The sequence below is a fragment of the Aquarana catesbeiana genome, linkage group LG05 (genome assembly GCF_042186555.1).
Source record: "Aquarana catesbeiana isolate 2022-GZ linkage group LG05, ASM4218655v1, whole genome shotgun sequence".
Taxonomy (NCBI): Eukaryota; Metazoa; Chordata; class Amphibia; order Anura; family Ranidae; genus Aquarana; species Aquarana catesbeiana.
Window position 1 is genome coordinate 63,613,089 of NC_133328.1, and position 19,021 is coordinate 63,632,109.

Genomic DNA, 19,021 nt, shown 5'->3' on the forward strand with positions numbered 1-19,021 from the left:
TCGTGTCCCATAGACTTTAATGGTGTTCGCACAAATTTTTTGTCTGTTCGCAAGTTCTGGTGCAAACTGAACCGGGGGGTAGTTCGGCTCATCCCTACTTGCCAAATATGGTGAAGAAATCTCCCTCCACTGAGTATGGCTGCAGCCATTTTAACTGTGGGCAGCTGAAGCTGCTGCCTGTTCACTTCATGGATTTACACAGACACACCTCCAACTCTGCAGCTCTCATTGACCCTCTTGTGACTCATTCCCCCCTCCCTCCCTGGCAAATGCCCAGGAGAGTGATAGAGAGAGCTGTGCATGATGTCACAAGCCTAGGCTTTTTACCAGACAAGAAACAGGAAGCGGGCTATATAAGGTATTTATTGGCAGAAAAAAAAATGTTTTACTATCCAAAGATAAAACAAGGGCAGAAGATTTAATAGATGGAAAGATAATAAAAATTACTGAAGCTCCTCTTTAAGTAGTGGATGTATTTTTGGAGAAAAAGGATATTGCGTAGCGTTTAGTCTAATGCCGCATACACACGACCGGACTTTCCGTCAGAATAGACTCCGACGGTCTTTCCGACGGAGTTCCGCTGAAACGGACTTGCCTATACACGATCACACCAAAGTCTGATCGTTTAGAACGAGATGACGTATGACGGGACTAGAAGAAGGAAGTTCAATAGCCAGTAGCCAATAGCTGCCCTTGTGTCCTTTTTAGTCCGTTGGAATAGCATACAGACGAACGGTTTTCTCGATAGGAACTGATTCCGTCGGAAAGATTTGAAACATGTTCTATTTCTAGGTCCGTCAGAATTTTAGAACGTAAAAGTCCGATGAAGCCCACACACGATCGGAATGTCCAACAGAATGATTCCGTTGGACCTTTTCTGCCAGAAAGTCCGGTTGTGGGTACACGGTATAAGAGGTTACATAGTTACATAGTAGGTGAGGTTGAAAAAGACACAAGTCCATCAAGTCCAACCTATGTGTGTGATTATGTGTCAGTATTACATTGAATATCCCTGTATGTTGGGGTCATTCAGGTGATTATCTAATAGTTTCTTGAAACTATCAATGCTCCCCGCTGAGACCACCGCCTGTGGAAGGGAATTCCACATCCTTGCCGCTCTTACAGTAAAGAACCCTCTACGTAGTTTAAGGTTAAACCTCTTTTCTTCTAATTGTAATGAGTGGCCATGAGTCTTATTAAAGCGGAGTTCCACACAAAAATGGAACTTCCGCTTTTTGGAACCCTCCCCCCCTCCTGTGTCACATTTGGCACCTTTCAGGGGGGAGGGGGGTGCAGATACCTGTCTAAGACAGGTATTTGCACCCACTTCCGGCATAGACTCCCATGGGAGTCTATGCCTCTTCCCGTCCCGACCGTGCTGTCTGCTGGGAACACAGAGCTCCCAGGAGAGAGCGGGGACCACTAGGGACGCGCAGCGCGACTCGCGCATGCGCAGTAGGGAACCGGGAAGTGAAGCCGCAACGCTTCACTTCCTGATTCCCTCACCTAGGATGGCGGCGGCGGCAGCTCGGTTCTCGGCATCCCCTGCCGACATCGCTGGACCCTGGGACAGGTGAGTGGGCATGTATTAAAAGTCAGCAGCTGCAGTATTTGTAGCTGCTGGCTTTTAATATTTTTTTTTTTTTGGCGGTGTGGGTGAACCCCCGCTTAAAACTCTCTTCTGTGAAAAAGTTTTATCCCTATTGTGAGGTCACCAGTACGGTATTTGTATATAGAAATCATATCCCCTCCCAAGCGTCTCCTCTCCAGAGAGAATAAGTTCAGTGCTCGCAACCTTTCCTCATAACTAATATCCTCCAGACCCTTTAGAACACAATTAGAGGACAAGGAAGAATGTTCAGACAAATAAATTTGCTACAAACGTTTGAGCCATGTATGGCCAGCTTTACTGCTGTCCTTACCATGATATTATTTCATTTCAGCACCTCACCGCCCAGCACACCTCGTGAAGGGAAATGGTGAGGTAATGTCGAAGCTCTCTCTTTTTATACTATAAGCCCTCAGCGCCACCTAGCGTCAGCTATCCGAGGTGACAGCCTCAAACCCCAGTCACAGAAGGCCGCGAGACCGAAACTAAGCAGTGACACAGCTTGTCGTCACCAGCGAGAGCGCGCACGCAAAGCGCGGAAAGGAGGAAGTAGGCGAGTTGGTGAAGAGACGTCTGGCTGCGGGCGCGTGCCTTCCCCAGCTGTTGTCATCTTCCGAGTCCTGTCTGGTCCGCTTGTGGACGCCCACTGAGGGGTAGAAGGTTGCCGGGAGCGCGCAGTGTTGGAGCTGCGCAGAGCCGGAGCGGCAGAGGGGAAGAATGGAGGAAGATATCCTGACCACCCTGAAGATCCTCATCATTGGGGAGAGCGGGGTGGGCAAGTCTAGGTAAGGAGAGCCGCCATGGCTGGACAGGGCCTGGGGAGTGACTGGGCTCATATCACAGGCTGCTGTCAGTGTCATGTCTGGTCACACAGGGGCTGGGACCTAATGGGGGTTGTAGTAGCACTGGAGGTGCATTGTGTGTCATGTCTGTATGTGTCATATATTGATCATGTACAGATTAGGGTGGTCATAGTAGAGCAGATATCTCCCAGCATACACCAGGTGAGGAGATCTGATGGCCTGTCCTCCATGTTGGCATCACGTATGGTCTGACTGTGCGAATGGATGGCATGGCCACGGTTTTGGCCTTTTTAGTGGCCGGCCATAGTCTGTCACTTCTAACGGTGACACCTTCATGGCGGTTCACTAAATACTTCCTATGCTGATGTGATCACCAGATTAGAAAGTCCAACCGCAAATTCAGCCAGTGGAACTAAACCCTTCGATCCTCTACAGCCAAGGAGGCCGCCATCTTGGTCTGATGTGCGGTTGCCATGGTGCTGCACTTGTAATCAGGACACCGGACTTTGGATGATATAACAGTCTGGTTGGGAGTACAACCAAAAGTCACTGTTATCATGCATAGCATGCCTTGAGTGTCATCGTTTTGGGAAGCAGTTAAAAGCCTTTGTAAACCGCTGGACTTTTTTTTTCACACCCTGCAAGGTAAAGGCATAATGTAAGGTAAAGATATAATGTAAGGTAAAGGAATAATGTAAAGATAAAGGCATAATGTAAAGGTACAGGCTGGGTGTAATCCTTGACTCTGATCTCTCCTTCAGCCCCCACATCCAATCACTGGCTAAATCTTGCTGCCTTAACCTCCGTAACATCTCCAGAATTCGCCCCTTCCTGACTGACAACGCCACAAAGTAACTTATTCACTCCTTGATTATTTCCTGCCCCGACTACTGCAACTCTCTCCTTAATAACCTACCCTTATACAGGCTATCCCCCCCTTCAGTCTATTATGAATGCAGCTGCTATACTCATACACCTCGCTAATCGATCCGTGACTGCTGCTCCTCTCTGCCAATCTCTTCACTGGCTTCCACTACCCCACCGTATAAAATTAAAAATACTAACAACAACATACAAGGCCATCCTGATGACGCAATCATTACTTGCGAAACGCGTAGAGGCTGCTGAGAGGTATTGACGTCACTTCCTGCTAAGCGAGAATGAGGCTTGGAGCGCACGCCAACTAAAGGAAAGCATAGGGGTATACACACTGACATTTCGGACCCCCCACACACGGCTGGAACAGCTTGGTGTCGGCTCATGGGCACAAACAAATATGAGTGCAATAGTCTTTTTTTAAAATCTTTTTAATAAATGAATTAAGACATACTATACCATGATGGCTATTTATTCTTTATGAGAACTAATAGAGCAAGGGTAAAAAAAAAAAGGGGTGGGAGGCGAAGATCCATTTTAATAGGTTCAGTTGAAAAAATAAATGCACATTTTTATTTTTATTTTTTTTTGGAGGTAAAAAAAAAATGTGCATTTATTATTTTTTTTGCTGGATCCTGGAAAGCATTGCACCAGTAATCCAGCAGATCTCCTGCACATGGTCAGTGTATGGGCTTACCTGTACATCCAGCACGGTTAAGCCGATACTCCCTGACAGGAGGACTCAATGAACTGCCACAGCGCCGTGGTAGTTCATTAAGAACTATAAGCCGACCGCTGCTAAGGATCTCGGGGCTTGTAGTTTATTCAGACACATGGAGCTGTGTGCCTGAATTACGTGGCCGTGTGGGTGCAGCTTTCAAACAGTGGCAGCTAAAGCAAGTACAGGGAACTTCTCCCCGTACTGCTGCCACAGGGGAGGGGGGAGCGGACAGCGGCTGCAGCATTGGAAACATGCCTTTGCAAGTTTGTCCAGACCTGTTAAGTCAATGGAATCCCAGAAGTATTAAAACGGGTTCCATTACAATAACATTGTCCTCAAACTACCGCTTTCACAGTTACAATTTCTTTCATTCAAGATAAACATTTCCATCCTGCTCCTTTTGAGTTTTTCTCATCACTACAATGAAAAACAAACATCAGATTGCCCCCCCCCCTCCCTTTAACCATTACAAAATGAAACATTCCAAAAACAAATATTTAGAAAAATGGCTACTGGTGTATAGCAAGCATAAGACCTTTTTCATGTTGGTGCAAATTGTTTTGCACGTGTATATATTGTATAGCAGAATAAATTCTGCCACAGATTCATATACCACTTAGGCTTCATGTACACGGGACGTTTTTACAACCTCTCCTGAACGATTTAACTTGACAGATAGATAGTAACACACGTTTAAAACATCCGTTTTGCCGTGTTTACATCCCGCATTTGCGTTTAGAAGCGTTTAGGAAAAATTTTTTTTTTTTTTTTTAAATGGCGGAAAACGCCTATAAACGAAACACGGGTCGAAAACTTCGGCGTCTGAACTAAGGCTGGGGAAAAAAAATCGATTTTAATCTTGAATCGAGTTGAGAGGTCAAATCGATTCAAAATTTCAGAAAATCGATTTTTTTTTTTTTTTTTTTTTCCCCACCAGGACCGGCGTGGGGCCGGACGCCGCGGACTAGGCCGAAGCCGCGGCCTCGCCTAAAAACTCCTGCCCGCAGCTCCTCAGGACCGGTGCGGTGTCCAAAAAAATTAAAAGATCTCGCTTCGAATCGTGAATTGAGTTTGTTTTTAAAAAATCGCAGATTTTAATTTTTTTTTTTTAGAATCTCCCAGCCTTAGTCTGAACTCATTTTTTTTGCCTTCAAAAAAAGGCCTATAAACGCAACTGCCTAAAAACGACAGTAAACAAACCTGTGTATATGTACACATAAGATAACATTGGATGAGTTCAGGGCAGTTGAAAAAAAGTGTCCAACTGCCTCTGAACATCCGTTTTTAGCAGCAGCAGTGTACATGAGGCCTTACTGACTGTGACACGAGTCTGTTGCAAGCTGCGCTATTTGTTGCACGGATGGGAAACCGATTTCTAATGAGCTTCTGCAACACTTTTTATAAATTCCAGGTGTTATTTATTCTGTATCTCCAGAAAAAGCTGTCTATAAGCGATTCGGCTTTCCTTCAAATGTTCTTACAGGATTCAGAAAAATCGTTCATCAGAGCATTTCATGACTCCAGCATTGAGTCAGCTAATTTGGTTCGAAGACCTTCTAAAATTTTCATGCCAACCTGCTACTTGAAGGGATTCCCTGACTGATTGAATGGGGTTCTTTTTATTACTTGTGAAATCAACAAAAGAATAATGCAAAGCAAAATTTATTGAAATTCTTAAAGTGATACTAAAGTCTAGTTTTTTTTTTTTGTTAAAAATAAACTTGTCATAGCAGCTCAGATCCTCCTTTTCTTGGGTCCCTCTTCAGTGCTCCTGGCCCCTCCCTTCTGTTGAGTGCCCTTGCTTGGGGGCTTGCTGTGGGGGCACCTGAACCTTCAGCTCCCCGATGTCTATTCAGACACGAAGCTGCGGCCAGGCCCCGCCCCCTTTCTCTCCGCATTGGCTGACTGACTTTGACAGCAGCGGGAGCCAATGGTGCTGCACTGCTGTCGGGCAGCCGAGACACTGCTGCAACATCGCTGGATAGAGGCTCAGGTAAGTATTGGGGTTGATGCACACATAAAATGCATTAAGGTAGAAAAAAAAAACCTTCTGCCTTTAGAACCACTTTAAGTACTATACAGTATATCGCATACATAGAAGTATAATTATATATACAATACATATTATATGTTTATTAGTCAACCTATGAATCCACTTTTTGCATACACTATACAGAAACCTTTGTGTTGTTCTTTCATATACTTCTATACCATACATAATAATTTAAAAGAAGAAATGTTTGTGGCCACGAACGTTCTAAATTCAGATTAAACTTTTCCTCGCACAATGAGTACAATTTTTCCAGAATGAACGCCACTTTTACAGAATTATGTTTGTTCAGATAAGAAACGAGAACGTTTTTTCATCTATCACATTTGATTTTTCCTATCGCTGCAGTCGTCAATCCCCCCCCATTAACCAACAGAACTTTTCTTGTTTTGACTTCATGAACTTTTCTGAGATAGGAAAGAGAAAAGCAGAGTTGTCTAGTTGGTTATGCTAAATATAATACAGTTAACTTTTTTATTTTTATTTTTTTCCAGTATATTTGAGTTTAGTACTGTATAGGTTTTTGTTAGAAGTGCTGTGCCAACCCAAATATATTAGTATTTGGTTATACTGCTTCAAATGTTCACAAGTTCTCTTCATTTCTATTCATGCAGATTCCAAGCCCTGATAAAGGGGGAGTGCCAAAGCCTCTGAAACGTGTAGGCTGTTTAACGTCACCCTCAATATGAAATGCACAAAAGTTTAAGTTGGCGCTTTGACCTTTTGATTTGACGCTCCTATCAGGCTGCATTCACTGAGCAGAGCGACTTTCAAGGGTTTCTAATTTGAGAATTTTTAAACGTTTTTAGAAATGTATTACAAGCGTTTTGGAAGTGTATTACAAATGTTTTACAGCTTCAGGTGTTTTTGTTTAGCCAACCTAAAGCATTAGGGGTAGAGGGCTGCTTTTTTGAGCGGAAAACGAGCAACAAAGCACTTATGTCGCACATTTTTAGGCATTCCATTGAAGTCCATGGGGCCCAATCTGCCAAAAGAAACTCCTGTACTTTTGTGAGTTTTTAATTAAAGGAGATGTAAAGGCAGAAGGTTGTTCTTTCTTAAAGAGGAGGGCCCATCAAAAAAAAAAAAAAAAATTAAAAGTCAGCAGCTACAAATACTGCAGCTGCTGACTTTTAATTGGACACTTACCTGTCCCAGGGTCCAGCGATGCAGGGGATCGATGCCCCGCTCGTCTCCCCCTCCGTTCAGCGGCGCCGGCATTGCAACTGTGGGCGCCAGGCTGTGGCTTCACAGCCTGGCACCCACTGCGCATGCGCGAGCGGCGCCACGCACCGTGATTGGCCGCTCAGTCACCTGGGACCTGTAATGGGTCCCAGATGATTGATAGGAGGGAGGGAGCAGAGCCGAGTCCTTCCTGTGCCGAGGGGGAAGTGATATCACCAGCCCAGGCACTGGAAGAGGCAGACTACGAGGGACCCCCTAGCAACAGGCATTTAGAGGTAAGTAAAAAAAAAAAAAAAATTTTTTTTTTTTTTTTTTTTTTTAGGCACAGTCATGAATTTTTTTTTTTTTTTTTTTTTTTTTTTTTTAGGGTGGAACACCACTTTAATGCATTCTATGCATTAAGATAATAAAAACCTTCTGTGTGTAGCAGCCTTCCCAGCACCCCAGTACCTGCCTGAGCTCCTTCTCTCTCCAGCGATATCCATGATCACCTCAGCCATCCAGGACACGCCTCCTGATTGGCTGAGATAAAGCAGCGTTGCCATTCGCTCCCAAGGCTGTAAGTCAGTCAGTCGGCCATACGGGGGAGAGAGGGGTCGGGGCTCACTGTCTGAATGGATACACGGAGCTCTGACTCGGCTTGGGTGCCCCCTGTAGCAAGCTGCTTGCTGTGGGGGGCACTCAAAGGAGGGAGGGTCTAGGAGCAGTAAAGAGGGGCCCTAGAAGAGGAGGATCCGGGCTGCTTTGTGCAAAACCAACTGCACAGAGAAGGTAAATATAACATGTTTGTTATTCATTTTTTTTTTTTTTTTAATTTATCGTCGGCCATTATTGGCACGTTTAGCGCAAGAATAATGTATCCCTTTTTAAATTCTATGTATGTCTGCACACTGGTCTATTGTGCTTCCATTGTGGTGTTAAAAATAGTGCTTTCTGCTTTTTTGGTAAGTTAAAAAAAAAAAAACGCACAAAAAACACACCTTCCAGTTGAAATGCATTGAAAGCGCAGCAAGAACGCATCATTAACGCACTTGTGTTAGGTTTTTGATGTGGTTTTTGAGTCGCATGACCTATAAAAAACACTCCATAAGCACGGCAAAATCGCAACGAATTCGCTGTAAAATCACGCACGTTTTCATTGCCATTATCGGCACCTTTTTCTTTTATCGGCATTCTGCCGATAAAACACAATTTTCGGCCAAAATGTTTCAGCGCATCTTTAATCAGGGCACTTACCTTTCCAGGTATCCTGTGATGTTGGCACCCCTAACCAATTCGTCTGTCGGCTGTGGGTGGAGGCGCCATCATCTTCACTAAGGGAAACGGAAAGTCAAGCCTGCGGCTTCACAGCCTGTTTCCTACTGCACATGCGCGAGGCCTGCTGCGCTTTCTGTATGGTCCCACTGTCTTCTGGGACCTCTGTGTCTCCCAGAAGGCAGCAGGGGGTGGGAAAGGAGAAGGGGACAGAAATTTGACAGGTATCCGCTCCCCCCAAAAAGTGCCAAATGTGGCAGTGGAGGGTGTGAACAAGTGAAGCTTCCCCTTTTGGGTGGAGCTTCACTTTAAAAGATAAGCTCACTTTTTAGAAAAAAAAAATAAATGCACAATTTTTATTTATTTTTTTGTAAAGCGTTGTACCAACGATCAGCAGATCTGCTAGTGTATCTGTGTGCCCGTACATCCTGTTAGGGCAAGCAGATGCAATCTGACAGGAAGAATCAATTAACTACCACGGTGCTCCACAGAGCCATGATAGTTCATTGAGAACTACAAACCAACAACCACAAAGAATGTCGGGCCTGTAGTTCATTCACACACAGAGCTGTGTGAGTGAATGATGCGGCCATGTGGGCAGAACCCCCACTGGCCACGCAGATTTCAAAAAGTGACAGCTAGTACAGGGAACTTCTCCCTGGTACTGCTGTCACAGAGAGGAGGGGATCGGGCAGCAGCTGCAGCACTGGGAACATGTTACACGCTCCACCCGTTTTTAGGGTGGAACGTGTAACTTGTTTCCAAAGGTGAACTTATCCTTTAACTACAGATCTGTGCCCTCAACCCCCCCCCCCCCCCCCCTCCTGCGTATAGTAGGAACACTAAGGTGGAAGTAGTATGGACAAATTGGCTGTGGGGTTTTATTTGTTCTCTCCATTTTGAGGACCTTTTTTTTTTTTTTTTTTTTTTTTTTTTGGTGTGGCAAAGAATAATTAAAACCTCATGTCACATTTCACCATGTACCTGTACAGGAAGTGAGAAGAAATTGATGGTTGTCTTTTTTTTTTTACTGTCCAAAAATATTGATACATTTGTTTTGCCTGGTTTTACTTTGTTTGTTAGACAATACTGTGTGTTCCATTTTTATGTGTTAAAGGAGGTGATTGAACAGAAGTCTTAAAAAAAATTTCAAGCCTGAGGCCTAATCTGTGGGACTGACTTCATTGCTATGTTGGTGGTTTCTTCACATTCCATGCACTTAGGGGCGCAGTATAAATGCAGCGATATGACCTCGCTGTGCGGTCACACCACTGCTTAAAAAAGCAAAAACCACATATTTGTAAAGTATAACTTTGCTCGGTGTTTAGATGACATGGACGCAATGAACCCCCCGCCCATTTATTTCAATCTCAATAGGGAGAAGGAAAAAAAAGTCAGGGGTAGGACATCTCCGTCATGGGAGCTGTCAGTGTGACCAGCCTGTCCTCCATTGTGGAGTGTTTACAGAGAACTATCCCAGTACTGTTTGGTTGATAGTACATTACATTTACATTTTGACTTTCTGTTTCTCTTCAGGATTGCAAACCAAGTTCACTCAAATTCCTGTTATGACTAAATGCTGCGGATGTGGCAACCTCAGCCAAGACGTTCTCTGTAATTTAGAGCAAATAAATAGGTCGTTTATGTGCAAGAGAGTGACATCTTTATAATGGCCTTGTGGCAGAGCTTGTAGACAGAAAAAATAATCAGAAAATGTATCGTCTCAATTAAAGAAAAAGTCAATACCAATGGAAATACTGCAATATCAGTTTTGGATGGAGATGGCCTTTCAGGGTTTGTGCACACAGACCGTAAGATGTTTTTAGGCCTACCGTAAACCTCCAGTGTTTTCCTGTGCCTGGGGAGCCCCAATGTGTCATCTACAGCCTGCTATAAAAGTGAAGGGCTGTACATTTGTAAATGCAGATGCATTTATTAGTGCTGCACGATTAATTGTTAAAAGATCGTGATCTCGAGTCAACCCCCCTCACGATTTTAACCCGACATTTCCTCGATTCTATGTGACCAGAGCAGAGCCGCTCAGAGCTGTCAAAAAAAAAAAGCCAGCAATGTTTATCAACATTCCTCGGCGCTGGGAAATAGGCTGCATTCACACCTGAGCATAGCGTCTTTGAGCGCTTTTCTGGCGTTTTTTGGCATGTTGGTATGCAGCATTTTTGGGCTTTGGGTTTTTTGGGGTTTTTTTTATTAGCCAATAGAGATCTGTTGCATCATTTTGTTGCTAGGTATTTCAGCTTTTTTAGCTTTTCTATTAGCTTTTATTTTCTTCTTTTATTACTATTCATTTATTATAATGTTTTTTTCGTTAGGGTAAGGGGTTCGAGTTCAGTTTAGGTTAGGATTAGGAGTTGGGGGTATGATTATTATTGTTTTATTTATTTTTTATTTTATTTAGTGTTATTGTTGTTTATTATTATTATTATTATTATTGTTCAAATAATAATGAATACGTGTAAAATAAATACACGAATCATAAAAAAATAAATTCAGTAAATTAATACTAAGTAACAATAATTAAATAATTAACCCTTAAAGTGATTGTAAAGGCTCGCTTATTTTTTTTTAAAATAACAAACATGTTATACTTGCCTCCTCTGTGCAGTTTGTTTTGCACAGAGCAGCCCGGATCCTCCTCTTATCGGGTCCCTCTTAGCTGCTCCTGGCCCCTCCCTCCTTTGAGTGCCCCCTCAGCCAGCAGCTTGCTACAGGTTGTCACCCAAGCTGAGTCAGAGCTCCTGGCCCCGCCCCCTCTCTCCCCTGATTGGCTGACTGATTTTGACAGCCGCGGGAGCCAATAGTGCTGCTGCTCTGTCTCAGTTAATCAGGAGTGTCCTGGATGGCTGAGGGGATCGTGGACATTGCTGGAAAGAGAAATAGCTCAGGTAGGTAAGGGGGGGGGGGGTGGAGTGCTGGAGAGGCTGCTATATACAGAAGGATTTTTATCTCAATGCATAGAATGCATAGAGATAAAAAACCTTCTGCCTTTACAACTCCTTTAACTTTAACACTTACCCCTTAAAAAATAAAATAATAAATAACTAAACATCCTAACGGAAATTTTTTTAAAGAATGTATTTTTTTTGTTCGAGTTTGGGTGTTATTTTATTATTAATAATGTATTTAATATTTTTTAAGGTTAATTATTATTAATATTACATATGATTCATTTATTTTACTTATTTATGATGTTTTTTTTAGTTATTTGTGTATGTATTTTACATTTATTTATGCATATATTACTATTTTTATTTGAGCAGAAAATTGCGTGAATGGCGCGTTTCTATTAATTTCAATGGGAATACTAACGCTCCAAAAACACCCAAATCTGCCCGATTCGAGCAACAAAAAGCTCCAGAACTTGCTTGAGCTTCAGGCGTTTGGCTTCAGGCTTTTTTGGAGTGGAGATGTGAACCATCTCCATACAGAATAATTGATTTTTTTTTTTTTCCGCTGCAGCGTTTTGTAGCTTCAGGCTTCAAGCTACAAAACACTCAGGTGTGAATGGGGCCATAGAGAAGAGATGCATTGTATCGCCTTGTATCTTTTTAGATCAAAGGAATGAAATTCTGTGTGTAAAGGTCAGTTTAGCTACTTAAAACCAAACCTTTTTCTGACATTCGTTACTTACAAGTTAAAATCAGTATTTTCTCTTTTATATCTCTTTTGGGGAAAAAATACACTTCAATGAATCAAATAAAATACTAGTAAAGTTAGCCCAATTTTTTTGTATAATGTGAAATATGATTACGCCGCGAGAGTCGTGAGAAAATCGTTATCTTTATTCTAAGCAAAAAAATTGTGATTCTCGTTTTAGCCAGAATTGTGCAGGTCTAGCGTTTACACACACGTGCACATCCGACTGAAGATTCACGCTTGGGAAAACACGGATACAAAGAAGCATTAGTGGATATGGCAGCAAACAGCCATTCACTTGAAAAGAAGGCTGTCCACGGCACCCAGGCATAGGAAAGCAGCAGGAGATTTACACTAGGCATAAAAAATGCCGAATGAACCCTAAGGCCCCTTTCACACTGGGGTGGTTTGCAGGCGGTATTGCGCTAAAAATACCGCCTGCAAACCGCCCCTAAACAGCCTCCGCTGTTTGTTCAGTGTGAAAGCCCGAGGGCTTTCACACTGAAGCGGTGCGCTGGCAGGACGGTAAAAAAAAGTCCTGCCAACCGCTTCTTTGGAGCGGTGAAGGAGTGGTGTATTCACCGCTCCTAAACCGCTCTTGCCCATTGAAATCAATGGGACAGCGCGGCTATACCGCGGTAATACCGCGGCTATAGCCGCGCTGTACGAGCGGATTTAACCCTTTTTCGGCCGCCAGCGGGGGTTAAAACCGCACCGCTAGCGGTCGAATACCGCCGCAAAAACGACGGTAAAACAGCGCTAAAAATAGCGCTGTTTTACCGCCGACGCCCCCACCGCCCCAGTGTGAAAGGGGCCTTAGGCTAGGTTACATCTAGTGATTTGGGATCGTGGGTGGAATTGCTGTGATTGTGCCTGTGATTCCAAATTGCACTGCAATGCTGGCAAAACGCACCATGCATGTTTGCCATTTATTTTTAAATGGCTTCTAAAATGCTGTGCGGTTTTGCTGCGATTGTTGCACAGCAAGGAGCCAGAGCTTCTTTTGGGTGATGAGCTTTATGTGATGTGGCATGCTGTGTTATAAATCAAGCGATAATTGCGGTAAAACCGCACAGCGTTTTAGATGCCATTAAAAATGAATGGCAAACGTGCGTTTGCCAGCCTTGTAGTGTGCTTTGAAATCACAGGCAGAATTGCCGCAATTGCCACGGCCCCTAATCACTAGATGTGAAAGGGGCCTAAAATTTTTAAGCTTTGCGCTGACGTCACTGAGAATTTTGCAAGTGTTATCTAAAGTGCCTCCTGCCATTTGAAAAGGTATTACTAAACATTTAAAGCCTAAATCCAGCAAAAAATGTTTTAAAACTTAATTAGTGGGCAAATGTTATTGGTCTGGCGGCAATACTTATCCCAGCTCCAGTACAATCCCCCACAGACCCGCTGCCCTGTGATCCAACACCAGCCTTCCTCTGAGTTGAATGAGGCCCAGCATCCTTCAACCCACTTCTGAACTCGGGGTGTCAGGGACCTACCCCCTGGGGGTACATCCTCCTGCTGGTCTGGGCTCACTGCAGAGTGCTACAGAGAATTTTGCCATGTCATTCTGGTTATTTGCAGCATTGAGGATCGCCCACTGCCAGAGTAGGAAAAAGACCCTTGATGTCAGGTTCAATGGAACTTGCGGTATTGACCCCTCTATTTTTCCTGGTGACCAGTGTCATTGAGACAGATAAGTAAAAAATTTTAAATTATAGACCAGTTTTTCTCAACCTTTTCAGTTAAGGCACCCTTTAAATGCCACTCGATCTCAAGGCACCCCTTTCTAAATTAAATTAAAAAAAGAACGAATTTTTAATAGTTTTCCATAATGTAGCAACAGCCACATGCATAAGACACCCAACATTAGAGGTGATTTATTCTTCCAAAGCCAATATACCTTTGTACACTGGTACTGACTAGTATTCTAATGTTTCTCTTCTCCCTCGGTTTCTCTCCCTCACTCAGCTTATGTGACCCTGGTGCCGATGGAGGGGCAAACAAGGATGCTGTGCAAGTGCCCAACATCCTCCTCATTAACCGATGACCTTATTGGTTGTTAGGACACCTAACCTGTGGCTTTGTGTAACTAATAGGCAGGCTTGATCCACCCACTGACTTGTATACAATTTTTGGGCAATTTCTAGGTATTTTGCCCAGGCACCCTGGTTGAAAAAAGCTGTTATAGTTTTATGAGAGAAAGTTTTGAGAGGAAATCTTCCAGTGGGGACAAACGTTCTGGTGACCACTGTCTGAGAAGGGAATTCCTCTTCCATGGGGGAGATTTCCTCTTGCTTCCTGTTTTGCCTCCAAGACAGGAAATGAAAGGAAATCTTTCCAGGAGGACACACAGCAAAAAATAATCTGACGGGGGTTGTTGTAACCTTCCTTAATTATTCAAAACTTTCGTGTTTTTTTTTTTTTTTTTTTTTTTTTTTTTTGTCTTTTACATACACTTTAAAGAACACCTATCATGAGAGAAATTTGGAGACCATTTTTGTCTTTCTTCTGAAAATATGAGCTGCCTGGCTGTGTGTGGCTTCTATATGTCTTAGTCACTTACCCAGAACCAGTATGCAACAAATGAGTGTAAATGGGTATAATCGGAAATCCTTTAGGCTCCATTCACACCTGTGCGTATCGTTTTGTACTGGTTTTTTTTCGGGCGTTTTTTTTTTTTTGTAGCTTTTTACAAGTGGCTTGTTTTGTTTTGTTTTTTTTAGAAGCGTATTATAAGTGTTTTACAGCTTCAAGCATTTTTGTTTAGCCAATAGAAAGCATTCAGGGGAAGAGAGGGAGAGGAAATTAGGGGTGGAAAGCTGCTGTTTGAGCAGAAAACGCTTGTAAAACGCTCGTCAGTCATATTTTATTGAAGTCTATGGGGCCAAAAACGCTTGTAATCTGCCAAAAAGAAGCTTGTGTACTATATTTGAGCTTCAGGCATTTTGCTTCAGGCGGCAGAACGCTCAGATGTGAGCAAGGGCCATTCAAATGAATAATATTTGGCTTGAGCGTTTTAGAGCTTCAAGCAGAAAATCGCTTAGGTGTGAACGGGGCCTTATGCTGCATACACATGACCGACGGAACAAATCCGTCAGACATTCCGATCGTGTGTGGGCTTCATCGGACCTTTTCTTTTAAAATCTGATGGACCTTAGAAATAGAACATGTTTCAAATCTTTCCGACAGACTCGATTCCTATCGGAAAAAAACGTTTATATGCTAGTCCGACAGACCGAAAACAACGCAAGGGCAGCTACTCCTTTTCTAGTCTGGTCGTACGTCATCGCGTTCAAAACGATCGGACTTTGGTGGGATCGTGTGTAGGCAAGTCAGTTTCGTCTGAACTCTGTCGAAAAGTCCGCTCATGTGTATGCGGCATTGTACTATATTTGCCTGTCTGTGGACAACCATAGGAATCGGCCTCTGTCTGTAGACCAGGCAACAAATTTGGCATTACACACCACCGTTCAGTTTAATTTGATACTGAATCGTCCAATGGCTGCTTATACCAGGAATTTCAAATATTCAGTGTAAGGATTGGGGATAATCAGATGAGTAGACTTTTTGAAGCACTGTGCTCAACAGAGAAGACATTTAAATTCCCCCCTTTAAAGTAAATATCACAGTACAGCTTTGGTGATGTGGCATTAAAGGAAAGTGTGCTCAGTACTGCAGTGAAGATATTCATGTCCTGTGCTGGAGAACTTTGTTTACATGTTCATGCTGCTTGTAGTCCCATGACCATGAATAGACGTTCTGTGAGTCAGAGGCTCTACATGCTATTAGATATCTTCTTACGCTGCTTTTTTGTCTTTATTGTAGGAATAAATTAGAAATCTCGCTTGACCTAGTCTATTATTTTTTTTTTACCATGTTCTATTTACATTTTTTATTTTTTTCTTAAAATAAGAGGTTACACTTAAAGTAATACTAAAGTCCCGTGTGTTTTGTTATTTTTAATGAAAAAAAAAAAACTTGTTCGGCCCCTTTCACACGATCGGATCGTTCAGGTCCGCCTGTCAGTTTTGACGGCGGACCTGAACGGGCGCTCCATGTTAGCCTATGGAGCGACGGATGTCAGCGGAGCCATGTCCTCTGACATCCGACCCGGTCCGATCCGCTAAAAGCAGACTGATGGCCCTACGTCCAGGTCCGTCGTTATCAGATCGGGTGAGATCTGATGAAAACGGACATGCTGTCCGTTTTCATCCAATCCCTCCATAGGCGGCAGCGGCGCCTGACAAGCCCCTCCCCGCTCAGTGAGTAAAGAGGGACCTGTCATCCGCCGGCTCAGCGGAGATCAACGGAGAGATCTTCCGCTGAGCCGGCAGGCCGTGGCGGACTCCGCTTCCACATGTGAAAGGGGCCTTATACTACCTGCTCTGTTCAGTGGATTTTCACAGAACAGCCCAGATCCTCCTCTTCTCAGGTCCCTCTTTGCTGCTCCTGCCCCTTCCCTCCTGCTGAGTGCCCCCACAACAAGCACTTTACTATGGGGGCACGCAAGCTGAGCCGCTGCTCCCTGTGTCCATTCAGACGCGAAGCTATGGCCAGGCCCCACCCCCTTCCTCTCCTCATTGGCTCACTTTGACAGCAGCAGGAACCAATGGCGCCGCACTGCTGTCTCAGCCAATGAGGAGGAGAGTCCCGGATAGCCGTGTATCTCGTGCAACATCGCTGGATCTAGATGGACCTTAGGTAAGTATTAGGGGGGGGCCGTTGCACACAGAAGGCTTTTTATCATAATGCATAAAATGCATTACGATAACAAACCTGACTTTACAGTCACTTTAACGATATTGCACAGAATAGTCCCTTACCTCCTCTTTGGCAGGTCCCTGTCAGTGCTGTCTGCTTCTCTTCCCTTTGGATGCCTCCTTAGCAAGCTGTGTGCTATGGGGACACTAATGCATGTGCGCTCCTGATCCAGGCTGTGTGTGTTCATAGGCACATACAGTGCTGGTAAGCCGCCTAGCCTATGGTGCCCACTGCTCTGTGTCTACTGTGAGACTAGGAAGTAAGAGGAGCGGTGCTGTACCTGGGACAGCGCCGGAGTCAGGTAAGTATTTAGGGATGGCGGTGGGTAGGAAAGATACTAGAGGTTGTTTTGTTTTTTTGTTTACCTGAATGCAGAGATTGCACTAAGGTAAAAAAAAAAAAAACTAGACCTTAGAACCACTTTAATGAGTTTTTTTTTTATCAGAAACCACATGTCCTGCTCTGCTTGTCAGATTGGGAGTGCTTTAAAGTGATACTAAAAGCTTTTTTTTTTCCCAAAAAATAGCGCCTGTAAAGAGCCTCTCCTGTCTCTCCAGTGTGAAAGCCTGAGTGCTTTCACACTGGAGCGGTGTGCTGGCAGGATGGTAAAAAAAACTCCTGCAAGCAGCATCTTTGCAGCGCTGTAGGAGCGGTGTATACACTGCTCCTAAAGCACCCTGCCCATTGAAATCAATGGGCAACTCCGCCACTGCAGCGGCGCTTTGCCAGTGGTTTTAACCCTTTTTCGGCCGCTAGCTGGGGGTTAAAAGCGCCCCGCTAGCGGCCGAATAGCTTTACCACCGACGTCCCAAACGCCCCAGTGTGAAAGCACTCTTACCTGCTCTGTGCAAGGGTCTAGCACAGAGCAGCCCCCAACCTCCTCTTCTTTACAGTCGTTGTTAACCCCTGACATGAAATCTGAGGAAAGCATATCCCTCTATAGTGTGTAGTGTGTACTGTCTCAATTTAGAGCACAAAGTGTCATTCCTGTCTGCTGCTTCATTCCTCTGCTGTCCGCATGAATCACTTCTGACAAGTTTTCCCGACACCAAGAGAAGAAAGGTGACAGGGGAGAGATCTCTAAAACAGCCTGTGATTGGCCGCCTCAAATCTGTTCCTGTGTGCTGTGTGAAGGGGGGTGTGTCCCTTCAATCGGCTTTTAGAGCTCTGCTCACTGAGCTCTCCAGTGTATACCTTCAGCTCTCCACCCCCCTCTTTTCTGACAGCTTAGACCAGCTGTATAAATACTGGACTTTGAATGGATGCAGAGAAGAGATGGCTGCAAATAAACGGGTACAGCTTATGTTGGAGGATTTGTTTCATCTCTGTCACCTGAGGCCAGTCACTTCACTGAGTATAGTTAAGGGTTTACATCCACTTTAAGGCTTCATGTACACAAGCGGAAACTTGAGTTTAGGAGCATTTAGCATTTTTTTTGCCAAAGCTCCTAAACTCAACTCCATGTCCATGTACACATAGGCTTTTAGCAGAGTTTAGGAACTGCCGCGTTTTTGCGTTTTCCCACGGCTGTGATAAACGTAGGCCCGGTGTACATGAAGACTAGCAGAATCTTCATTTGCTGAGTGGCCCTGCATCTTAACCTGCAATAACTTCTATCAGTGAATTTTGTACTGCAAAATCGTATGACAAGTCATTCTCCATGATTTTCAATGACTACCATTCATATTGGCATGACTTTAAGTTGTGCCGACTTCAATGTAGTCCCTGCACTACTTTGGACCAACTTCCATGCGAGTTGATGTCCATAGACCTCAATGTTAAACCCTCAAGTAGCATGCAAATCGTACCTGAATAATATAGACACGATTTCAGCACGACTTTGTAAGCACAAGCTGAGAATCCTTAAGGGTCGGTTCACACATGGGCAACACGACTTTAGCGCGACTTTGTACCGCGACTTCAACGCGGCTTCAGCGCGACTTTAGCGCGACTTCAGCGCGACTTCGGCAAATTACGAGGCGACTTGAAGTCGCCTCCATGACAGGCGACTTCGCCTGTGGCCAATCACCTCTCTGGGAGGGAGGGGGGGGAGGGAGGGGTTTTCTCTGCAAAGTCGCTTGACTTTACAGAGAGATCCGACTTGCAGGCGA

The 19,021-nt window shown here is 44.1% G+C and overlaps 1 protein-coding gene across 1 annotated transcript in view; it reads left to right on the forward strand.

Moving 5' to 3' along the window:
* Window positions 1-2,122: 2,122 nt before the first annotated feature.
* The window catches only part of RAB18 (RAB18, member RAS oncogene family), a 47,331-nt gene continuing 30,432 nt past the window's right edge, over window positions 2,123-19,021 (forward strand). Inside the window, exon 1 of the mRNA XM_073629832.1 lies at window positions 2,123-2,394. Coding sequence (XP_073485933.1) covers window positions 2,327-2,394 — 68 coding nt within the window. The 5' untranslated portion in view covers window positions 2,123-2,326. The remainder of the gene's footprint in view (window positions 2,395-19,021) is intronic.